This window comes from Podarcis vaucheri, assembly GCF_965113315.1.
Source record: "Podarcis vaucheri genome assembly, chromosome: 7".
Taxonomy (NCBI): Eukaryota; Metazoa; Chordata; class Lepidosauria; order Squamata; family Lacertidae; genus Podarcis; species Podarcis vaucheri.
This window is the reverse complement of record NC_138765.1, coordinates 84,033,208-84,057,113: the sequence shown is the minus strand read 5'-3', so window position 1 is coordinate 84,057,113 and position 23,906 is coordinate 84,033,208. Positions and strand designations below refer to the sequence as shown.

The following is a 23,906-nucleotide window of genomic DNA, read 5'->3' as shown; positions in this document are numbered from 1 at the left end:
CCCTTAGGGGTAGAGGCGGGAGGAGGCGGCCACGACGTCCGGCTCCGTCGCCGGGTGCAGGGCAGGACCAGAGGGGGGCGAAGGTGGTGTCGTTGGTAGTTGCGGCGTCTCTGCTGTTATTTTATTTTTCCAGGTCGCGATTACAATTTTAGTGGAGGCTGTGGATTAAATTTAATGATTACTTAGTTATATATGTTAAGTTAAATTAACTGAAAACAGCTTGCAGATACTTAATTGGCTCAGGATTTTATTTATGTTAAGTGTTGAATTAATATGTTTAATTTCATAATGTGAAGATCTGTGGATGTTAATGTTTAAGGTAAAATTTATAAGAACTGTGATTTGGAAAACCATTAAAAGGACATGCAATGAAATTCAACCAAGGGGAAGCGAGGAAGTCACTTAACAATGTAAACAAGTGTAATTTTCAATAAGGCTATGATTTATGTTTGTTTGTCTTAAGTGTTTGTTTATAATGTTGTGAAAACCAATAAAAAAATTTTGGGGAAAAACCCCACAATTTTAATGGAGGCTGAGTGGCAGGAAGGTAAAGGATCCCTGGACGGTTAATAATAATAATATTTATACCCCGCCCATCTGGCTGGGTTTCCCCAGCCACTCTGGGCGGCTTCCAACAGAATATTAAAATACAATAACCTATTAAACATTAAAAGCTTCCCTAAACAGGGCTGCCTTCAGATGTCTTCTAAAAGTCTGATAGTTGTTTTTCTCTTTGACATCTGGTGGGAGGGCCTTCCACAGGGCGGGTGCCACTACCGAGAAGGCCCTCTGCCTGGTTCCCTGTAACTTGGCTTCTCGCAGGGAGGGAACCACCAGAAGGCCCTCAGAGCTGGAACTCAGTGTCCGGGCAGAACGATGGGGGTGGAGACGCTCCTAAAGGTATACTGGGCCAAGGCCGTTTAGGGCTTTAATGGTCAGCACCACCACTTTGAATTGTGCTCGGAAATGTACTGGGAGCCAGGTTAAGTCCAGTCAAAGGCAACTACGGGGTTGCAGTGCTCATCTCGCTTTCAGGTCAAGGGAGCCAGTGTTTGTCCGCAGACAGCTTTCTGGGTCATGTGGCCAGCAGGACTAAACCGCTTCTGGCGCAACAGGACACTGTGACGGAAGCCAGAGTGCACGAAAACGTTGTTTACCTTCCCACTGCTGCAGTACCTATTTATCTACTTGCGCTGGTGTGCTTTCGAACTGCTAGGTTGGCAGGAGCTGGGACAGAGCAACGGGAGCTCACCCCATCACGCAGATTTGAACCGCTGACCTTGCAATCAGCAAGCCCAAGAGGCTCTGTGGTTTACACCACAGCGCCACCCACTCCCTCTCCCAGTACTATCCAGGTGTAACTCAAGGCTTCTTCCCACTGCTGCTGCTGCTGCCACCCTCCTCCCTGAAGCCTTCAGTCTCTGTTGCAAACTGGGCTGCAGAGATCCGGTGCTGGTCAATTTGTCCCAGGCTGGCTGACTGTTGGCGAGGGTGGCCTTTTCTTACTGTTGGGAAGCACAGTTGCTCCAAATGTAGTTAGATTGCATTTGTTCAAAACTCTGCTTTACATTTAAATCAAAATATTACATAAAACACCCAGACTGAAAACAAAACTAAATTGCAGAGTCATGCATTTTCAGGATTTAGAAGCTATTTCTGGTTCTCCCCTCCTCAAAAAAAATGTGTGCCCTATCTCATCACTGAGCAAGTTTCTTTAGGTTACTCAGGTACTCCATGGCAAAGACATTCCAGAAGATGCAACTTGCCCCTCTTTGCTCATATGCATCTTCACATTCTCTGTACACATCCCTCTCATTGCCTGTTGCAGCTAATTGTCGTTGTTCTTATTTATTTCCCACCTTTCCCCCCAAGTTGGGATTCAAGGCCGCTCCCAAATTATTTTCAAGAAAACAACTACCACTGGAAGGTGAGGCTGCTTTATTTCAGAAAACAAAATTCAAGTACAGCAATCTTTTGTTGGGAGACCAGAAACAAGTCACAGTGGCCGTAAGCATGTTTGGGAGACGTCCACAAAGGAACTGACACGTGGATTCTGTAAGAGTTCATTCGGGGGGCTGCTCACTCTTCCTTCTCTTCCTCCAAGAGGCATCTGCTTCCCCTTGCCCACCCCCAATCCCCACCCACCCGGCCCTGGTCCCTCGATCCTGAGGACTTCCAGTCTCCAAATGTTGTGTGTACTCAGCGCCTGCACTGCTTGGGGCCACCGCCACGGAAGAGGTGGGCTCCCTACTCCTCCTGCTGGGAGACCCTCAGTCTGATTTCTCCTTCTCCTTCATGTGGAGGAACACGATGCTGAACAGGAAGAGGCCCACCATCATGGAGAAGGCGCTGGCATAGTAGGGGTACGCCGAAGGGATGAATCGCTCGTACTGCGTGTGCTGGAGGGGACGCACCGATACCTGGCAAAGGCAGGAGATAGCAGAGCAAGGTGTGAGGAGGCTTCTTAGCAGCCACCCACACTCACGGGTGGGGAGTTCTGTCTCCCACCTTACGGGCAACAAGCAGGCTTCTTGCAAAGCACATACCCAGCAGAGCATGAATGAATGAATGAATAAATTTATTACGGTCATAGACCAGAAGAAAGGGGGGGGGGGAAACATAAAAGGCAGCAATAATTTACAAGGGAATGGTGGTGTCAGTTAAAAGTTGTAAAATTATACATAAAAACAATGCACATATACACACACACACATATACATACTCATGTATGCACTACAGTATATGTATGGGCTTAAAAAAAGGGGGGGCTTATCCAGGGGTCAGATCTTTTACTTTTTTACAGCTAATGCCCTCCGCTTGATCGCGGCCGCAGAAAACTTGGCCACTTTCAATGTTACTTCTGGGTTTTTGTCTCCTAGTAGGATTTTCAGCCGCTGAGATTCAGATCGACCTGGAAATTTCTGAACGATAGGGGAGATAAACAGTAACCTGATATCCCCGTAAAGGTCGCAGTGTAACAACACATGTGAAGCCGTTTCCACCTCCTTCAGACCACATGGGCAAACTCGTTCAGCATAGGGTGTGCCCTCGTATCTGCCCTTTAGTAAGGCAGATGGCAATACATCAAATCTAGTAAGGGTAAACGCCCGCCTATATTTTGCGATTTGTAGGTCCATCAAATATGGGGTTAGGTTAAACCCTTTTCCATAATCTTGGATAGCTGGATATTTATCTATCTTGCTCATATGGTCCTGAAGCTCTACATCTCCTATTCGCTGGCTCACCATCATTTTAGCCTTTTCAAAGCCTGAGGCTATAAGTTCTTGTGAGGAAAGCCCCAGGCCCCTCAGTTTTTCATAGAGCGACAATCTCCATTTAGACTGGAACGGGTCTAGTAGAGTCAATGGAGCCACTCCCACTGGGAAAAATATGAGTTTTAGCCAGAAATGAATCTTCAGGATCCATATCCTGGCATTAATAGGGAGTTGGCCAACCTCCAGCCTAACGGCAGTGTTAGAGACACAGGTAGGTAACCCTAGTAGGGAACGATAAAATTTAGTTTGTACAGATTCCAGGGACTTGAGTTTTTGACAATTAAATATCTGGGTGCCATAGGTCAATTGTGGAAGTATTTTTGCAACAAAGACCTGGGAGGCAGCGGGAACATATTGACCTCCTTTTCTATAAAAGAATCTTATGATAGCTCTGGAAGATCTTTGCGCATTTACAATGGAATTCTTAATCTGATGGCACCAAGACCCCTTCTCATCGAAAATTATTCCAAGATATCTAAAAGATGTTACTTGCTCAATAGGTTGGTTATTAATTTTCCATTTATGTCGGAGTTTTCTCTTGGAGAACACCATAATTTTTGATTTGGTGTAGTTTATTATTAGGTGTTCAGCTTCGCAATACTCTGTAAGAGCTCGTAAAAGTTTTCTTAGACCCACACAAGAGAAGGAAATAAGTGCCGCATCATCTGCGTACAAAAGGACCGGGATTGGTGTATTATTTAGATTTGGGGAGTGAGTACTTGCTTCCTCCATCTTTCCGACTAAGGAGTTTATATAGAAGTTAAAAAGAATAGGGGCAAGAACACAGCCTTGCTTGACACCATGGGAACTTTGGATTTCCTTTGATAGGTTCCCATAACGGTCGCATCTAACACGGATCCGAGTATTTTCATGTAGTCTACGGATAAGAAGCAAAAGACGTCTATCGATGTTTGTGACATTTAGTTTTTCCCAAAGTCTGTGCCGGGGTATCGAGTCGAAGGCTGATTTGAAATCTATAAAGGCTACATAGAGAGAGCCTCCTTTCTTTGAGGTGTATTTCTCCACTAGATGTTGCAATACCAGTCCTTGGTCTAGAGTTGATCTATGTGCCCTGAAGCCAGCCTGGGCTTCCTTTAGGATGTGCTCCTGTTCTAGCCAGTCCGCAAACTTTTCACGTAAGTGAGTTGCATAAAGTTTGCTGATGATGCTTAAGAGACTGATTGGTCTGTAATTGGCTGGATCAAGTTTACAGCCTTTCTTGAATATGGGAACGATGATTGCCAATCCCCAGTCCTCTGGTATTATTGCTGTTTGATCTATGCTGGTGAAAAGGGTGGCAAGGACTGGGGCCCACCAGTCAATATTGGCTTTGAGAAGTTCAGGAGAGATGTTATCTGCTCCCGGGGCTTTTCTGTATTTGAGTGCCTGTATTTGAGTGTCTCCCACCTTACGGGCAACAAGCAGGCTTCTTGCAAAGCACATACCCAGCAGAGCAAAACGACTATTGAGTCAAAGATTTAATCACTGTAATTAATAAATATATCCAGTTCCTCTATTAAAAGCACACAGACTGCAGCATAATCATCAAAGGCCTGTGGTGTTAGGAGGGCTGGAGAGTGATTCTGCCCCTCTCAAAGGGCAATTGCAATGAGAAGCCAAAACTGCCCTGAATCATTCTCAGCTCACTGAGTTCCTCCAATGAGAGCCCTGTCCGGGAGCCCTTCATCTCACATTCCCAAAGGGAAAGGGATCAGGATAGCTCTTTGGTGGCCCAGGCACTGTGGGCCAGGGATGGGGAATCTGCAACCATTGGCCATGCCAGCTGGGGTTGCCTATTGAACATAAGAACTGGATCAGACCTTCTGGATCAGACCAGTAGCCCATCTAGCCAGCATTCTGTTCTTACAAATGGCCGACCAGATGTCGGTGGGAAACCAGCAAGCACAATTTGAGTGCAAGAACAACTCTCCCCTTCTGTGATTTCCAGCAATTATCTTCTAATGGGCTTGTCTTTTTTCCTGTTAGCTAGCTTGAGAGATCGGGGAGCCCAAGGAGGCACCATCCATGGTATCTTTCCACCAGGCTCTTGGGCCAGAAGCTTTTTCCTTGCCCAGGCCAAGGCTCTTCTTACCTGGGTGGAGGAGTACAGGTGGGTATAGCCCAGCCGGTTGTAATCCACTTTGAACTGGAAGACTCCATAGACGTCGGGCAGCTTGAACTGGACACTGTACTTGCCTCCTAGGAGCCAAACACATTTCAGGGGGGGCTCAGGCCAACTTGTGGTCAACATGCAAAGAAAGTGAAGGCGTCCCCCTCCTTCCCCTGTGCATTTCAACAACCTATCCTAACTCCTGTCATTCTGACCTGGAAGCGTAATAGTTTCTGTGGCTCCGGTGGCCAGACTACCCTTAATCCAGTAGAATTTGTGCCCATTATACAGTTGGGAACTGGAGGTCGCCTCCCAAGTAGGAAATTCAAGCTCTGCTCAGAGCACACCTGCTGAAATTAATGAACCTAAGTGGGTCACACCTCGAGTAGGACTAGCACTGGCTGCAACTCTCAGCCCCAGCGCAAATTCTCTGCACATATCCCTCTCACTGGCTGTTGCAGCTAGTTGCTGTTATTTTTATTCTATTTCTTTATATCCCACCTTTCTCCCAAGTTGGGATTCAAGGCAGCTTGCAATGTTATGAAATGCAAAATAAGAAAAGCAAACTAGCTATAAGACAGTAATTCAAACACAGTCATACCTCGAGTTACAGACGCTTCAGGTTGCGTTTTTTCGGGTTGTGGACCGCCGAAACCCAGAAGCACTGGAACAGGTTACTTCCGGGTTTCGGCGGTTGCACATGCACAGAAGCACTAAATTGCGCTTTGCGCATATGCGCCAAATCGCAACCTGTCCGTGCACAGATGCACCGCTGCAGGTTGCGGACGCATGCTGACAGAAGAGTAGGAGGGAGCCAGTCTAACCTCTCTTGGAGGGGGGCAAAATTCCACAATCAGGGAGCAGCCACTGAAAAGGCTCTCCCTCTTTTTCTTTCTCTCTCTTCTGTCACCACCAGCTGTGCTTCACGTGTTTTTGGGACTGAGTTAAGGTGCCCAACCTGTGGATCTTAGCAGCTGGGTAGGTTCAGACAGTATAGGTGGCAGGTCTCTCGATGTGTATCAGAATTTCTCAGCGCCATCCAACATCACTATGACAACATTACGTGAAGGTGTTAGGATACTGCAAGCCTGGGTCATAACTGACTGCAAACCTGCATGCAAGCTACTCAACTCAGGCCAGAAATGAATCTTTTCTAGAAAGTAACAGAGGTGGTTTCACCTCTCCCCCACTCCTAGGTCACAGTGGAGGGGGCACGAAGGAATACAGGCAAATGGGGACAGCAGAAATTCTGAAATTTTCAAGGGACTGACAATGCACGGCTGAGAAAACGGAACCAGCTTACCATTCCTCTTGAGGAAAGTTCTCACAAACGGGTCGATGCGGACAAATTCGAGCTGGATATCATCGCCATCAAAGGGGACCCACTTCCCATCAGAGAGCTTCTCAATTACGATACTGTATTCCTGAGATAGAGGGGGGAGCGAGTGTCATTGGCCGGCTAAAAAGGCATGTGCAGACTGTGAAGGGAACTCTTAAGCTCCGGCTGCAAAGGATGGTTTTAAAATCTCACCACCAGGTCTGTGACGGTGTAGGCACTAGGGGGCGCGATCTCCCCCACCCGGTGGTGGGACACCTCTCCCACACGAAGGACACCTTCCTCCTTGAACACCCAGCGCGACAAAGCCATGGCCAGCTCATAGTTCCCCGTCTGGGAGTACCTGAGTGAGTTACATAGAAGAGGAAGCCAAGGAATGAGAGTTAACATTTGCTCAAGGGATGTTGCATATCCACAGAAATTCAACTCCAGCACAGGAAGATTAATCAGCGTTATTTGCACGGCAGATCTAGTACGGTCTGCATCGACCTTCACCAACCTAGAGACATCCAGGTCTTTTGGACTACAAACCTAGCTGGGGGGGTGGGTGTCAGTTGGCATTTCTTAGCACAGTACAGAAAATATTGATCTGATGCGTAGAGATCTTTCCTATTCTAATTAATTCAAGAGGGTTCTGGAAGCTTCTCTGTGCGAAAGAAGCAAGCAGGAGGTTACTGATGTTTGGGTTATTCCTTCAGCTGGTTTAAACTGGTTCTGTTCTCTCTTTCTGTCAAGGTCATGCTGCCTATAAAAGTAGGGCCAGAAGGAGCCCGAGTTTCACCCTCTCTCTTTTTGCTCTGGTGTGGTGTTCCGTATATAGTGTTACAGTTTAGTCTTATTATAAGCTATTGTAAGGTTTAAGTTAAGTCTGCTGCAACTGGATTTCTTATGGACAGTGCCAATCCTGAATGTATTGGATTTGTGACCATTATGCACATTTGTCTTCAGTAGCAGTAAAGCTCTGCTGGATGAAATGCCTCTGGTCTATTTTTGGGAATCCTGCAATGTATTTAACACCTGATGGCTTTTAGCCACCTCACAAAATACCTTTCTTATTCCAGCAGCTGTTTAATCTTTTGGTTGCCAGTGCTTTTATGCTTTCATGCTGTACGGACTTTATCCTCTACTCTGGATTAACTGGTAGGAAACTGTTAGCTATTTCCAATAGCGTTCCAATGGTTACTTGAGGGCTCGTTCTCATGTACCGATATAACCGCCCTCAGTTTTTCGTTTGAGGATGTAAATTTCCTAACATGGGAGACCAGGGTTCAAATCCCCCCACTTGACCACGAAGCTCACCGGGTGACCTGGGGCCAAAAATTGCCTCTCAGCCTAACCTAGCTCCCAGGGATGTTGTGAGGATTAAATGAGGAAGGGGAGAACTATGTAGACCACTTTAAGCAACCTGGAGCGGGAAGATAAGTAATAAATAAGACAGAATCGTCTCTGTCAAAGGAGCCTCCATGGGCTCTGTCCCTGCTCATGCACACAGAAAGTGGGCATCATCTGGAACACAAGAATGGAGTGGAAACCCGACTATACCTTTGGGAGCCAGGGGTAGCTTTCTGCACAGCAGAGTTGAAGAACGCATCGCTGAAGAAATCCAGGGAACCGCTGAAAACAACACGGGCGTTATTCCGGGCCTGGAGACCTGCAATCAGGAGCGTGTTCTTCCCAACAGCATGAGGATACTAAGGGAGAAAAATGACTGGTCAGTGAAGGTGAACCATTTTTCTGAGAGGATGCCAATTGCCACCAGTGGCAGACTTTGGGGTCTCAAATTTCAGGTGTCCTGTGCTCCATCCTACAGCATTGTTTTGATGCCCCCTGCAGTCCCAAACCAAAAGGAAAGCAATTGAAGCCTGGCACCAAGGTACTTTTTGCCAGCAGGTTTTTAACAAAGGCAAGGCCCCCCCCCCACTCTTTCATATCATACCTGTGTGATGGGTTTGTCAGGAAAGAAGGAGTAAGAGGTTGAGGAGCCAGTCAGGATATCTAGAACCAAAGGGTTGTCAGGATCAGCCACCATCCTGCAGGAGGGGGAAAACTAGTTGTGAGAAGATGTCCGACAGCAGGGGAGAAGTTTCCTTCCAAGACTCAGTTCAAAACGCCCATGCGACCCCTCCAGGTGGGAGCCCCCAAATATTAATAATGTATTTCTGGAAAGCACTTGGTGCAAGACCCAACACTGTCTTGAAAGGAGGATCTTCTCTTTATGATTAGGATTTAAAATTCAGTAAAGATGAAGAGAAACCATGGGAGGTATCCACTGCTAGTCCTACTTAGACTAACCCCATTGAAATTTATGGACAACAGGACTAACTCGGGCCAATTCATTTGAGTGGGTCTATTGAGAATGACTTAGCTGGAGAAAGCCCCATGAGCTGGGAGCGTAGCAAAGTAGTTACCAAATTTTCTTGTTGTCTAGGTGAAGACATAGTCTCTTCACTCAGTAAACTGGCCAAGAGCACCAGCTCCTATAGCTGTGGCCAAACACAACCCCCGTGTTACGGGAGACTCACCCAACTCCCCGAAAGAGGATGGGGTTCAGAGGCTTCTTCCCCACAATAGTCGGAGCCTTCAGGAGGTTCTCAGAATCTGCCACGATGAGGGTGTGCTGCAAAGAGACCGCAGTTAAAACCTTTTGGGGACTGCCAACTCTACAGGCAGGTTCAGCCAATGCTTCATCAAATGAAAATGTGGCTAACACTTTGCCTTAGAAGAAGCCATAATTCTCTGCCCACCAGCCCCAACTCCGCTTTTCTGCCCTCTCCAACTTTCTCTGCAACACACAGAAGGCTGCATTTGGATGGTTACAGTTCAGCACCATCAACCAAGATATGCAAAAGCATTTGCATTACAAGGGCAGCCCCGTCACGCACAGCACAATTCAACCAAATAGTCTCCATATAGCTGCATTTCATCTGAGTCGGACATTTACAGTTACTAGCCAGAATATTTAACCATAGTTTGAACTATATTTTGGATACTGGATTGTTCTGACGCAGGTAGCCGGAGTTTCCAGGTTCCCCATAAAACAGGAAAAAATGGTTAACCGCAGTTCTCCTCATTTCATTCATTTCACTGCAAATGGCGGAAAGAGAAGAGGCCGCAAAAGTTGAGATATGATTGTCAGAAAGTAGCCAGTGGCTGCTGGCATTCTATTTCCATGTTGGGGCCGAAAGCAGATTCTTTTGATCAATTAACTGGTAAATTGGCATATGTTCTTTGTTTTTCAAATATACATGTAGATGTTGAAGCAAGCACCATCTTGGAAGCAGCTTTCCCCCCTCCATGGCAGTGAAGAAGAAGAAGAAGAAGAGTTTGGATTTGATATCCCGCCTTTCACTCCCTTTAAAGAGTCTCAAAGCGGCTAACATTCTCCTTTCCCTTCCTCCCCCACAACAAACACTCTGTGAGGTGAGTGGGGCCGAGAGACTTCAGAGAAGTGTGACTGGCCCAAGGTCACCAGCAGCTGCATGTGGAGGAGCGGGGAAGCGAACCCGGTTCCCCAGATTACGAGACTACCACTCTTAACCACTACACCACACTGGCTCCCAGTGAAGAGGCTGTGGCCTTTTCTAAGATGCTGGCTGCCACCTGCAGCCTTCGTAAGAGCTTAATGGTTAACGCAGGCAACTGTTTCAAAACAACTACATATTTACTGCCTAGAGGAAAGCCAATCTACCCAACACTTTGCATCCTGCTGCTTACCTGACCCAGATCAGAGACATCGTAGTTGTGATGGTCAATGACAGCTGTCTTCTCCTCATCAAATTCTATGCCACATTCACTTCCCAGCTCTCGAAGGGGATCGCCTAAGAATTGTCAACATTGTACTTGTTTAGAAAAAGGGGAGCTGTTTATAATTAAAGCCACAAGTAGCCTGGCATCTACTTAGATGATACACACATAAATCAGTCTCTAAGTACAAAGAAGTATTATATGCATAGAAAAAGAGGGTGGAAGTGCTCAGAGCTCTATTTTATGACGCCACAAATGTTTACTTAACTCTGTTCAAGACAGCAGCTTCCAAACAGATGCAAAAGAAGGGGGGGGGATCATGCCACCTTCAAAGATGACAGCAGACAGAAACGGACCCTTTTGCTTTCCTTTGAGATAATGGCTATAGAGAGAGAAAAGGAAGTTGCGGCACCCTGGGTTTGTTGTTTCTTAAATCTATACTCATTCATCACTCAGGTAGAAGTAGTAAGTCAACTCCTGCCAACCTGGTGCCCTTCCACTGCAACTCCCATCAGCTCCAGTCAGCACAGCTGCCAATACCAGTCCAAAACACCTAAAGGGTACTGGGTTGGCGAGGTCTGGCTTAGGAGGTCAGTTCTCCAGCTAAATAGTGGAAGGTTCAACACATTTACAGTAAGCAGTCACACTTTAAGGTGGTTAGAAAGAGTACTTTGTCCTGTATTTCCCATTTAATTAACAGTGGTACCCAGAATTCCAGGACTGCTATAGCCAAATGAATTCTAGGCACAGGCGGCTCAACCGAACTACAAAACAAAATGGCTGATCAACGAGAAGTTCCCCATTCATGGTGGGGATAGGGAGAAGCTCTCTTTCAAGTCAAAGGCTCTCCGTTGGATAAAGTTCATTTTACTGACCAATATCTGAATTGGCGGCCACAAGGACGCTCCCCCCTCCATCGATGAAAGCAGCAATGGTCTCCACGTTGATGTTGCCTCCAAAATCTGAAATGAAGGGCCAATGATGTTTAAACATGTCAAAGCAAAAGCTAGATTTGCAAGGAGCAGTTTGCAGGAGGGATAATCTTTGCAGTGCATACAGAGGTAGGTGAAGCAGCTGAACTTCAGGGCTGCACACCGCAAATGACTGATTTCCAGCAGCCAACCCCAACCCGCAAAACTCATTTTTAAAAACGTAAATGTTTTTCTAGCAAAAAGCAACACACAGTTGTATTTATCCGTCATGCCTATTGTAAGGGTGATATAAAGAAATGCCTTCCAATCCAACCAACCCCCCCCCAAATAAAGACCACTTCCTACTCAACAGGTGAAATATAAGCTGTTCAAGGAACAGGTGCAGAAAGCAAATAAAGACACACAAGTATTATTTATACAATAAGAACTGTACAGTTCAAGGAAATAAAGCTTGAACAAACTTTGTGGTCCTCACTTCTGAATAAACACAGCATAGGGTTGCACTCAAACTTCTCTACATTACTTCATTTCTGTCTTACCTTCTACAGATGGAGAGAAGATAATCAGGTTGTCATACAGGAACTCTCCATATTTAATGAGAGACAACCCAGGGTCATCTGCAGTCCTGAAGGTGAGATCAAAGCCCCTATCTAGATTTAGAAGTACAGGAGAAAATAAGTGAATTGTAATATTCCCAAGCACAGAGAGAAATCCAGGAACCACTAGACATTGCTAGAAGACTGATGGGCAAATCAGGGAGTTCCAAATTCCCATTTTTCCTCTGCTGGGTAAGATTAGCTGGCCTGAAACAACCCCCACGGTGCCTCTTCTATTCCCCTTGTTTGCAATACCTGCCCCACAGAATTATTCACGCCAATTATTCATTTATCCTAAAAGCATTTATAAACCATAAAACAAAAAATTTCTTGAGCTGCCTAAAATGAACTTGAGGGTTATGTTATTGAATAACAAAGTTATTACCTGGAAAAGCCTAGGAATAAGAAAAAAATTGTGTCCTACTCACGCTTCAACCAACCAACACTACCTTCCACTCCTAACCTTCTAAAGCAGGCTTAGGCAAACTCCAGCCCTCCAGATGTTTGGGACTACAATTCCCATCATCCCTAGCTAACAAGACCAGCTGTCAGGGATGATGGGAATTGTAGTCCCAAACACCTGGAAGGCAGGAGTTTGCCTATGCCTGCTCTAAAGCTGAGGTGAAGAGTCAGATGTAGCCCACCAGGCTTCCCTCAAGGCCACATCCCACACAAGCTCTGCACCCTCCTTTGAATGTTTTCATTTCTTTTTTGCTTTTGTAACTCACCAAGGAGCTCAGATTGGGATATGCGGCTCTACCCCTCCTCCTTTCATCCCCTCAGATGCCCTGCAAGGTAGGTTCGGCTAAGAGTGACCAACTGGACCAACGTCAGCCAGTGAGTTTCATGGCTGAGAGGCGGTGGGGATTTGAGTGCTGGTTCCGGTCTAACACTCTTAACCACTGTGCCACACTGGAACATGTGCTGGGACTCTGATAACAGTTCCCACTCCCCTGAATGGAGAGTAGAGAGGTGCGTGTGTGAGAATCTGTGCATATACATACAGCCTAGTGGTGTAATGATTCAGAGTGCAGGACAAGCACCTTCGGAGAAGCGACGCTCCGAATCCCCGGCTCAGCCATGAAACTCACTTGCGGGTGGGCAGTCACAGTCTCTCGGCCTGAACAACCTCACAGGGTTGTTGTGGGGATGAAATGAGGAACAAGAGAACCATGTGCGCCATCCTTGATAAATGTAATAAATATTTAATGTAAGTTACAGGAAACCAGGCAGAGGGCCTTCTCGGTAGTGGCACCCGCCCTGTGGAACGCCCTCCAATCAGATGTCAAAGAAAAAAATAACTACCAAACTTTTAGAAGACATCTGAAGGCAGCCCTGTTTAGGGAAGCTTCTAATGTTTAATAGGTTATTGCATTTTAGTGTTCTGTTGGAAGCCGCCCAGAGTGGCTGGGGAAACCCAGCCAGATGGGCGGGGTATAAATAATAAAATTATTATTACTAGTAGTAGTAGTAAAAGGTAAAGGGACCCCTGACCATTAGGTCCAGTCGTGGCCGACTCTGGGGTTGCGGCGCTCATCTCGCTTTATTGGCCGAGGGAGCCAGCAGACAGCTTCCAGGTCATGTGGCCAGCATGACTAAGCCACTTCTGGAGAACCAGAGCAGCACATGGAAACGCCGTTTACCTTCCCACCGGAGCGGTACCTATTTATCTACTTACACTGGTGTACTTTCAAACTGCTAGGTACACAGGAGCAGGGACCGAGCAACGGGAGCTCACCCCGTTGCGGGGATTCGAACTGACGACCTTGTGATGGGCAAGCCCAAGAGGCTCTGTGGTTTAACCCACCGCGCTAGTCACCGTCCAAAGGTAGGAATTCCACGTGTTGACACACACACACACACCCCGCTGGCACGTCCCTTCTGGGAGGTTGCCTTGAAGGGAATGCTGCCCTGGCGCTGGAAAAGGCTCCCACCCCCGACCCCGTCTGCTCTAAAGCGCTCGCCGCTCCTGGGCCAGACCTGCCAGGCTGCGCATGAAGAGCGAGTGCGTGTCCTTCAGGTTCATGTTCTCCAGCAGCACCAGCGTGCGGATCCCGCCTCCCCCGGCCGCCGCCTCCCGCGCCAGGGATAGGAGCACCAGCGCCGCCGCTAGAGAAGCTGCCATCGACCTCCGCCGGCGCAGCCCGGGAGCTCCACGCACTGCCGCCGCCATCTTGCCTTCTCCCACTCTCCGAGCGACGCGGAAGCGAACTCCGCCGCAGCCGCCAATCAGCGGACACCGCCCTTTCAGGGAAGGCGGGCGCCCAAGCGTCTCTCAGCCAACCAACAGCAGGCGACGGGGCAACGTGCTGCGCGCGGGAGCGAGTGCCCGCCCTGCCTTCCGCCTTCAGCCAATCGGAGACAGACAACTCTCGACACTGCCGAGCCTTCCTGCCGTTGCTCCCCGCGGCCGGATCTGCCAGTCCGAGCTCGGCCCTTGGCGGAAGCCAATCGCTGCTTCTCTTTTGCTGCTGGTATCCAATCAAGCATGAGCGCAGTCATGGCCAATACAGCGCGGAGCTGAGCGATTGTTGCTAGGCAACGGAGGCATCTAGGCCTTAATGGCCGCCATTGATTTCGAAAACTAACATTTTAAAGGTCTTCTCCTCCCAGTCACGTTTTATTGCCATTTCCCAACACACTCTCACACACAAACGACAGCTAAAATTTAATCATTTTGGATTACAAATATATTTTTCATAACATTTATATATAAACATATTTAAAATATAGGTTATGTATTCATATATTGGCATGCTCACAAATATTTCCCTCCCCAAAAATATTTCTTTCAAAATATTCTGGCTGCAGAAGGTACATAAACCCCCATAAGGAAAACAAGGGATTGTAACCAACTAAATTCTACTGAGAGTAGACCCATTAAAATTATGTACATTAACTTTGAAGAGGACCAACATTGGACACAACCCAAGGAACATAAACCAGCAGAATTAAGTGGGAAAGGGGGTGTTGTCTTAACTGACCTGCAAGAGCTAAAAACTACTTGCAGAATTTTATTTAGATTAAACCTGGAGTTATCTCTGACCTCTCAACTGCTCAGTTAATTTGTTTGTTTTTATGATAAGTGGCAAGAATCTGGTAAACCAGTGTTCTAATTGAAGGAGGATTTATTGTCTGAGCTGCAGCCCAAGATAGGAAAATAGGTGGTGAGGGAACACCTAGCTACTTTAAATGAATTCATAGTTGAGATTCCAGCATTGCATTGGATTGGACTAGATAAGCCTTGGGGTCCCTTCCAATTCCACGATTCTGTGATGCAGGATTGAGACAAAAAGTGCAACTCTAGGGTACTTCTAGTAAGTAGTAACTCCAAGACCAATGGGGCTTTTGTGCTTGGAAAGTAGACTCGCCACATGTCAGGAAAATTCCTGCCATGTCCTGGTTTTCGGGTGTAAAAATGTTGTCGGGGGAATTCTGCCAAATGGGCAAAATGTCTAGAGAACACGGAAGTATGGCAACACAATGGAAAAAGATCAAAAAGCTTAAAATAACTATTGGTTTTCCCAAAAAAGCTAAACAATTTGGGTTTGTTCCCAAATTGGTAGTGGTTTCCTTAAAAAAGCTCAACAACTTTGCAGGTGTCAGGAATTTTAATTTTTTAAAATACGGCATGTGCAGGATTTCAGCCGCTGATGAAAAATCTATCTCTGAATGACCAGGGGCATCAGCACCATGGGTCCCTTTGGCTAGAAAAGTTAAGACTAGTTTGCCGTTCTACTAGAGGGCAAGAGGGAAGGATTGGATCAATGCCATAAAGCCTAATCCCTACCATATCAGTATGAGAAAGCTAGCCCAAGTGCAAAAGTGCCACATAGCTTGAACACCACAAAAAGAGTTAGCACAGTTAGCATGTGGATGGCAGGAAAGCTAAGCCCAGATTCCTCATCCCAGTTCCTGTGGGACAGCCAGAGATTTACTAGTGCCATGTAGCCAAGACGCCTGCCGGCGGCTTCTGTCTTCCTTCCAGGGATCCTCCGCTGCGCAGTCTTGCTCCTCGTAACAGTGGTTGATCCGGCCTGCAGCCAGAGAGCAGAACAGGCCTCCTTGGATTCCAGAGTAGTGATCCAACAGAGCTTCCATACTGGGGAACTCCACATTCAAATGCTATGAGAACAGGAGAAAAGGAAATAAATGATAAGAGATCGAAAACTGGCTGTTGCCCGCAAACCACCCCTCAATGGACGAGCTTCTGTGATGTCACATAATGTTCCCACACAATCTAATTTGCAAAGGGGAACAGTCCCTTGTGGAATTTCAACACAAATCAATGCAGGAGCTATTCTTGAGAGGTAAGGGGAAGATTTAGTTAAAGGGGGGGAAATGTACCGGATTGGGCTTAGAGAGGGAGGCTTTAGGGACAGGAAGAGCTTTGTAATGTTGCTATTACTATTGTCATACTTTGTTTCTGGACTGCGTTTGGCCAAGAAGGCCCCCAAAGGAGCTCAGAAATGTTAGTGAGTGCTAGTAGAATGTTTATTGTTTTCAATATTTCAGTTAATGTTTTAACATTTTAATCTTTTAATCCATTGATACAAATCCAACTAGTTACCATTCCTTCTGGCTCCTGGAAACTTGCTTATCTCGTGCACCAAAGTGATGAGACTGTGGTCCAATATATTGGCAATGTTGTATGACAGGAGTTTAAAAAAAACCTGTCCGAATGTGCTTGCAACAACTGAATCAGACAGAATCAGGCAGAGCTGGCATGTCATTTCCCTCAAGCTCTCACCTCCACAGAATACTTCCCAAGCTGGCTCCTGTAAATCTGGTAAGGGATGATTCCACATCTTGTCCTCACTGTAAGACACCACTGATCGGTGGCCCCTGGCTCAGCCCAGAGGAGGAAGGCTCCAATTACATCATTCCTGAGCAGTGCCATCCCAGCATCCCTGAAAACCAGAAGGGAGTGTGAAAGACCTGCATTGGCTCCCAGTACGTTTCCGAGCACAATTCAAAGTGTTGGTGCTGACCTTTAAAGCCCTAAACGGCCTCGGTCCAGTATACCTGAAGGAGCGTCTCCACCCCCATCATTCTGCCCGGACGCTGAGGTCCAGCGCCGAGGGCCTTCTGGCGGTTCCCTCATTGCGAGAAGCAAAGCTACAGGGAACCAGGCAGAGGGCCTTCTCGGTAGTGGCGCCCGCCCTGTGGAACACCCTTCCAGCAGATGTCAAGGCGATAAACAACTACCTGACATTCAGGAGACATCTTAAGGCAGCCCTGTTCAGGGAAGTTTTTAACGTGTGATATTTTATTGTATTTTTGGTTTTTATGGAAGCCGCCCAGAGTGGCTGGGGAGGCCCAGCCAGATGGGCGGGGTATAAATAATAAATTATTATTATTATTATTATTATTATAAGAAGGGACCTCTGAGCAGGAGGAAAGCAGCCCATCGTACCAGGTTTCTCTCTCTGGAGCAGAATCCCTCTCCCCGCTCCAGCCCTTCCACGTCTGGGAATAAAGTCTACCATCCAATGCGCCCTTCCCTTGGAGTAAGCTGCACTGGAAACAGCGGGACTTACTTCAGAGTAAGCATGATTAAGTTCGCACCACAAGTGTGGGAAATGTTTGGCTACTTTCCTTGGGTCATTCAACAGCAAGCAGTGTCAGTGGCTACTAGCCATGATGGCAATATGCCCTTTGCTGGGAATCACAAATGGGGACAGCATTGCTGTTGCGCTTAGGTCCTGCTCACAGGCTTCCCATTGGGATTGGGCCCTATGAGAACAGGATGCTGGACCAGACAAAGCCATTGGTCTCTTCTAGCTGCAGGGCTTCTCTCACGTTCTTACCAATTTGGCTCCAGCAACCATGAATTTATATGGGAAATCTTTGCTTCCTTCTTGTGGTCAACCACCTGTGCAGTGCAGTTTACTTCCATTCCCCAATCTACAAGCATCCTTGCAGGCCTCCTGTCAGAGGGCACACAAGGGGAGACCTCCCCTTACCTGTCGATGCCTGCAAAAGACCACACATTCTCCATCAGACTGCTGTCGTTATCCAGCAAGCAAGCCAGGCTCCCTCTGCTGCCTTTGCTGTCGCAGCTGGTGAGAACTGAAGCCAAGAAGGAAACAGAGGGGGAGGTTATACAAAAGAGACCATCTCAGCAGCATAGATGCTTGAGCAAAATCTCAACAGAACAAGGAAGGAGGACTTCCGGGGAGAGGAATTGGTGGTTCAGCTGTCTCTCTATAAGCATGCCGCAGACAGAATATAATTATGTGGTGATTGATAACAGAATAACAGAAAGGAAAAGTGGACATTAAAGTGTCTAAGGAAAAGTGACGTGTCTGATTTATGTTTGGCAATAAAGATTAAATGGATGGAGGAATCCCATGTGTGAAGAATCATTAACACTTTTTCTCTTGCTTCCCACTAAAGAGCTGAAATAACTGAAAGTAAACCAGCAATTACTCCATTATTCCAGCCATGGAAAGAATTTATTGTGAGAAAGGATATGCTAGCTGTGAGCTTAACGTGGAAATATTAAGGTAGACTGAGTTGCTAATAATATTCAAAACATCAAAAGCACCCAATATGGCAAATGTGCCTTTGGATCTCCTAGTGACCGTTAGTATTGTTCAACAGTTAATGGCTGAACAATTAAAAATGATCAGATCGGTGCATGATGAAAGGGGGAAAGAAAAGGGATCTGAGAAATATGAAATGAAGAATACTTAAATACTTCATACTGAATAGATGAAAAGCTAGCAGGACTGGATGATGAAATAGCTAAATTGAAAAAAGCAGGTGCTGAAATGGAAATGCCTTGCATACAAGGATTTGGAGGAGAAAATGGAAAGATGGGAAATTAAATGGATATGGCATCAATGGAGCTGAGAGGATATAAAGCTTTGGGAAAACTTCAATCCTGGCCTTTCTTCAGTTCTAGCAGATAAAAAGTATTTTGCATACAATTTGGAGCAAATTCAGAGAATGATGCTACTAAATTTATGCTACTCTCTGGGAAAAGACTGGGGGGGGAAATCAAGATACTATCAAAAATACATCAGGAAATGGAAACACAACAGGAAATGGGTGAGACTCTGGATGAGAGCTAGGGGAATGTTGGTCTCCCAGGATGAAAGGCTGGGATGAGAAAATATCTCAGGTGAGAACCGGGATGAGCTACTATCTTCTGTGGTTGGTAAGGGCTAATAATTACTTTTAAGAGGACTCCACATTCTACTTATTCAATTGGTTTTTTTGTAGCAGCTATTTTACAGTATTATGAAAAACTTTAATAAGACTCTCATTACAAGAAAAATAAAGAAATGAGGAATGAGAATGCAAAAGGAGATGTAGGAGGCAAGCTATCCTCTGAAAAACAGGGACAAAAACACCCCAGAGACACACTTGGAAATAAACAGAAGCTCTTTACATAGCTGGAATGCAACATGGATGAAAGAGCAGCACAGGATACCGGTATTCTCTTTGTCTCCCTGAACAGCAGAATCTTCCGCATTCCCCGAATACTCACACATCTCTCGGGCGCTCTGCTGCAACTGAGCCTCAAAGGTGCAGCCCCGGTAGGCTCCGGAGCGGAGGGTTTTGCTGCGGATCGCCTTCTTCCGCACCAGGATTGGAGAGCAGTATGGATTCCCCGGGCGAGAAGTGCCCAGGCTGCTCCTTTCCTCCAAATCCAGCCTCTCTCTCTAGGGATACGAGACAGAGACGGATGGACACTGAGCAGGAGAAGCAGAATTTGGAGCTGGCGATAAAGTTTAGCGGGAAGCTGGATGGCTCAAAGTTCCACCCCAGCACAGTAGGTCACCTTGAATATTCAGGCAGTGCCTTTTCTCCTGGCACTCTGGATCAGACTGAAAGTCTTCTTTTGGAAGGTGGTTTCTTCCTGATCCAGGTCTGGACATAGGAAACTGCCTTACACTGAATCAAACCATTGGTCAATCCAGCTCAGCATTGCCTACACTGACTGGCAGCCGTGGCTCTCCATGGTTTCAGGCAGGTAGTATTTTTCTAGCCCTACCTGGAGATGCCGCTGGCAAGGGCCTTCCTTCCACTGCCAGGTGCAGCTGGGCTCACTTCTTCGGCTTACTCAATGGAGAACCCCAGAGGGAACCCACTTACCACACTGATGGAGGGGCCAAAGTCAGCAGGGCACGGAAGCCTCCGGAAGGACACCAACGCATTGACGTTTTGAGATACATCCTCCGGATCGAGGGACTCCCAGGCCACTCGGTTATCCAGAGAGGCTCCCAGCAGCCTCCCAGGCTCCTGCTGTGTGGAACCACTGGGGAGCCATTCTTGGTCCTCAGGATGCACCAGGAGATAGTAGAGCTGGAAGGAGCGGCAGAGCAAGAAGTGCAAAATCTGGACCTGTAGGGCAGAAAACGCAGGAGGCACATTAGCCACCACCAGCGCCCCCCCCCATTCCCCTTCCAGGCAATGGCTGAAAGCAGCTTCACTCCTGAGTGGCACATTTCTGTTAGGAGAGGAGCAGGCACTAAACACCTCCCTTCATGGGGCAGCAGGATTAATGCTCTCCAAGTTTTCACGGCGACCAACAGTGCTCACTGTTTCTGGGGGGGCAAGAGGCAGGGCCTCCTTGGTGGTGACTTCAGTTATAGAATGTTCATCCTCTAGGCAAATTCATGGACGATCAGTCCGTCAATGACTGCTATTCAGGGTGGCTGTATTTCTCCTCCACTGTCGGAGATGCTATACCTCTGCCCCACCAGCTGCCCTACCTCACTGGGCTGGCTGCCCACAAACAAGTGGCAGAAGAGGCTGCTGCGAGGGCTGCGTGGGTTGCGGGCCACAAAGGCGAACTGGCACTCAGTGGGTATCCAGGTGCTATACAGGATGCGCTTGAGGGCATGCGCCATAAGCAGAGCCTGCAGGAGGAGAAGAGGAGGAGGAAGGGGCAATGAGGTCAAGCAGTTGGCAACTCGTGTCCTCACCAAACAACCAAGCAGAGAAGGCCTCCCCGGCTCCTTCGTCCTCAGGATATCCTCACCACAACCCAGCAAGGTGGGCCAGCCGGAAAACAAAACGGGACCCCCACCCAGCCTGGCACAAGCCCCAGTTAACACCTCATAAGGCAAGATGGCCCCTAGGTCCAGCATGCTGTCGTGCATCAAGCCATGGCCCCGCTCCTACCTCCCCCTCTGCATTGTACATCTTCAGGCCCTGCAGGCAAAACTTGAGGACGACGGATCGCCGCCTGGGGCAGTCCTGTGTTCCGGGAGAGCAGGATGAGAGATGGAGAAAGGGATAAACGGAGTCAGAGATGGCACACCAAGGAGACTCACTTGGTTCTTCTAGACGCACAAAGATTCCAAGCAGTGACAATTCCCTTTTGCTCCCCGCACCTCTAGAATTTTGGGGGCTTTGTAGCATGCACATCCCAGGGGCTCAGAGACAGAGCTGGTTTCACAGTGCCAGAGTAAAGATCCCCCCAAAGAGGGGGAAGAAGCATTGGGGCTAGTGCCTCTAAGCACGTGCAGAGGGCTAATGTGGCCACAACCAGCTCCGACTGCTTACCTTCAGGCGTTGGAGCTTCTGTTGGATGGCCAGAGCCTTTTGCTGGAGCTCTGTGTCCTCGACGGTAAAGGAGCCCACATACTGTTGGCAAGGGAAGGAGGAAAGTGAGATAGGAGAATACCCTGGGGAGCCCTTCTAAGGACCCACATGGAACACCAGGGAGGACCTGGGAAGATGAGGCCTCTGGGGAGCAATTAAGGGAGATGCACCTCAAACCTCCACTGCCCCCCTTGCAAAAAAAGGGGGGGTCTGACAAACTCCCTAGACTAGAAGCTGAGCTAGGGTGGCCCTCTCCTTTCTCTGGGATTCTCTCTTCCTCTTCTTTGATTCTTTGCAAGGTTTTCAGATGGGATGTGGGTGGCACTGTGGGTTAAACCACAGAGCCTAGGACTTGCCGATCAGCAGGTCGGCGGTTCGAATCCCCGCTATGGTGTGAACTCCTGTTGCTCAGTCCCTGCTCCTGTCCACCTAGCAGTTCGAAAGCACGTCAAAGTGCAAGTAGATAAATAGGTACCACTCCGGTGGGAAGGTAAATGGCATTTCCGTGTGTTGCTCTGGTTCACCAGAAGCGGCTTAGTCATGCTGGCCACATGACCCGGAAGCTGTACGCCGGCTCCCTCGGCCAATAAAGCGAGGTAAGCGTCGAAACCCCTGATTTGGCCACGACTGGACCTAATGGTCAGGGGTCCCTTTACCTTTAGGTTTTCAGGGGAGTGGGCTGAGCAGCAAAGCAGGCTGCCTCCGTGGGCACAAGTGCCCCTGCAAAGCCAGGCAAGGCAACAGAGGAGGCAATAATGGCCCAACCATGCTCTCTTTCCAGATTCCTGACCATGGGATCAAGGCAGGCAGGATCTAGATCAGCCCCTCTACCCCACATCCTCTCCTCACCCTCCCAAGTCTTCTCTTTCATAGACACCTAGGCAGCTGCCATCCATGTAGCCCAGTACTGTCTACACTGACTGGCAGCGATGGCTCTCCTGCATTCCAGACTGAGGCTTTACCTGGCTTGGAATTGAGCCTGAGACCTTCTGCATGCAAAGCAGATGCTCTACCCACTGCCCCCCCCCCAGAAAGCTGCCTTATAATGAGTCAGTGTTGCCTACACTGACTGTCAGCAGTGGTTGGCCATGGTTTCAGGCAGGGATCCCTCCCAGCCCCACCTGGAGATGCTGCCAGTGGCGATTGAACCTGGGACCTTCTGCATGCCAATCAGCTGCTCCACCCCTGAGCTATTACGATCCTTCCTCCCCCCCTCCCCCCCCACAAGAGTGAAAGCCCAGCCCAGCCTCACCTCCGCTAGTTTGGCGATGACCCGCCCGCCCCTCTGCTGGTGGTGATGCGGGGAAGCCAGGGGCTCTGGCCCTCCCCAGTACTCGGAGCGCTGCTTCTTCATGGCGCCGCCGGCTGGGACCGCTCCGGGGGTTGCTGCGGGGATGGAGACAGGGAGATGGAGGGAGGAGACGGCCTCTCCCCGAAGAGGCACCGCGGATGCCCAAGCGGCATGGGAGGAAGGGGCACCTCCGCCCCCGCACTGGCCCCCAAAGAAAATGATGGGGAGGGGGCGCTGGGTGCCAGGAAAGAGATATTGGGGGGCGGGCGAGGAGGAGGAGATGCCCCAGGAGCAGTTCCTGGGGTCCCCCCCCCACCCCATAGGAAGCCCCAAAAGGAGAAGAGCTCCTCTTTCCACGACGGGAGATCAAGGACCCGGGGGGCGCTCTGCACGCGCCCAGAAGCCTCCTTCTCCCATCCTGCCACTGGAGGAGAAGGATGGAGAAAAGCCGCCGCCCTCCCTCCCTCCCTCCGCGCAGCCCTCACCTGGCAGAGGCGGCGTGGGAAGCCGCCGCCGCCGCGCATCTCCTCCGCGCCCAGGCGCTCCGCTCTCCGCAGCTGCAGCAGCAGCATCTTCCCGGCCCCTGCTCGGCCTCTCCGGCCCGGCTCACCTGGACGCGCCGCCTCCGCATCCCGGCCGACCAATCAGCGGCCAGGAATGCGAGACCCCGCCCCCGGCTGCGGAGATGTAGCAGCGGGTGGGGGGCGGCGGCGTAGAGCGACCTGCAGCGCTTAGGCCTGGCGAGAGCTCCCCACCCGCCCTTGCTGGGCACAGGCCCACAGCCCCCTCGCCTCGCCCGCTTCCATTTAGAACAGCTTCCCATCCAGGGAAGCTCTGAGGTCTTGTTACCTTCAAAAGAGACAGGGCACCGCACAGAACAGCCCTCCCCGGCCAGCGAGGGGGCGCCCCCAGAATCATTTGCAACAGAAGCAGGGGTGCCAACTTGAATAAAATACAGGGGTGGGTGTCCACGTAAACCCCGCCCTGCTGCCAATCAATCACATGACGTGGTGCATGCAACCATTTGAACGGCAAGTCCCATCAACTTTGGGGGAGCCCAA

At 48.7% G+C, this 23,906-nt stretch overlaps 2 protein-coding genes across 2 annotated transcripts; both read right to left on the bottom strand.

Moving 5' to 3' along the window:
• Window positions 1-1,921: 1,921 nt before the first annotated feature.
• DDOST (dolichyl-diphosphooligosaccharide--protein glycosyltransferase non-catalytic subunit) lies at window positions 1,922-14,197 on the bottom strand. The gene is made up of 11 exons (XM_082230251.1): window positions 13,974-14,197; window positions 11,937-12,047; window positions 11,341-11,427; window positions 10,436-10,539; window positions 9,244-9,338; window positions 8,658-8,751; window positions 8,264-8,412; window positions 6,917-7,064; window positions 6,689-6,809; window positions 5,368-5,474; window positions 1,922-2,420 (listed from the first exon to the last, which is right to left on the bottom strand). Exons 1-11 carry the CDS (start codon window positions 14,164-14,166, stop codon window positions 2,271-2,273), a joined length of 1,359 nt encoding a protein of 452 aa, XP_082086377.1. The 5' UTR covers window positions 14,167-14,197; the 3' UTR covers window positions 1,922-2,270.
• A 452-nt stretch (window positions 14,198-14,649) lies between these two features.
• On the bottom strand, window positions 14,650-23,594 carry SH2D5 (SH2 domain containing 5). The gene is made up of 10 exons (XM_082230262.1): window positions 23,331-23,594; window positions 22,807-22,940; window positions 21,516-21,596; window positions 21,132-21,206; window positions 20,720-20,866; window positions 20,100-20,348; window positions 19,492-19,666; window positions 17,960-18,065; window positions 16,744-16,903; window positions 14,650-16,118 (listed from the first exon to the last, which is right to left on the bottom strand). The coding sequence occupies exons 2-10, from the start codon at window positions 22,906-22,908 to the stop codon at window positions 15,897-15,899; spliced, it is 1,317 nt and encodes a 438-aa protein (XP_082086388.1). The 5' UTR covers window positions 22,909-22,940; window positions 23,331-23,594; the 3' UTR covers window positions 14,650-15,896.
• Window positions 23,595-23,906: the final 312 nt, after the last annotated feature.

What these genes read in the sequence shown, in the direction of transcription:
- DDOST (XM_082230251.1), bottom strand. Translation starts at nt 14,166, where the DNA reads ATGGCGGCGGCAGTGCGTGGAGCTCCCGGGCTGCGCCGGCGGAGGTCG. An exon ending in AACTTTCCTCAAGAGGAATG is followed by an intron (nt 5,475 to 6,688) that starts GTAAGCTGGTTC and finishes TTTGGCTCCTAG; the next exon opens with GAGGCAAGTACAGTGTCCAG. An exon ending in ACCTGTACTCCTCCACCCAG is followed by an intron (nt 2,421 to 5,367) that starts GTAAGAAGAGCC and finishes TGCCTTTGCCAG; the next exon opens with GTATCGGTGCGTCCCCTCCA.
- SH2D5 (XM_082230262.1), bottom strand. Translation starts at nt 22,908, where the DNA reads ATGAAGAAGCAGCGCTCCGAGTACTGGGGAGGGCCAGAGCCCCTGGCT. An exon ending in TGTACAATGCAGAGGGGGAG is followed by an intron (nt 20,867 to 21,131) that starts GTAGGAGCGGGG and finishes CTCCTCCTGCAG; the next exon opens with GCTCTGCTTATGGCGCATGC. An exon ending in TTGGCCCCTCCATCAGTGTG is followed by an intron (nt 19,667 to 20,099) that starts GTAAGTGGGTTC and finishes TCGTATCCCTAG; the next exon opens with AGAGAGAGGCTGGATTTGGA.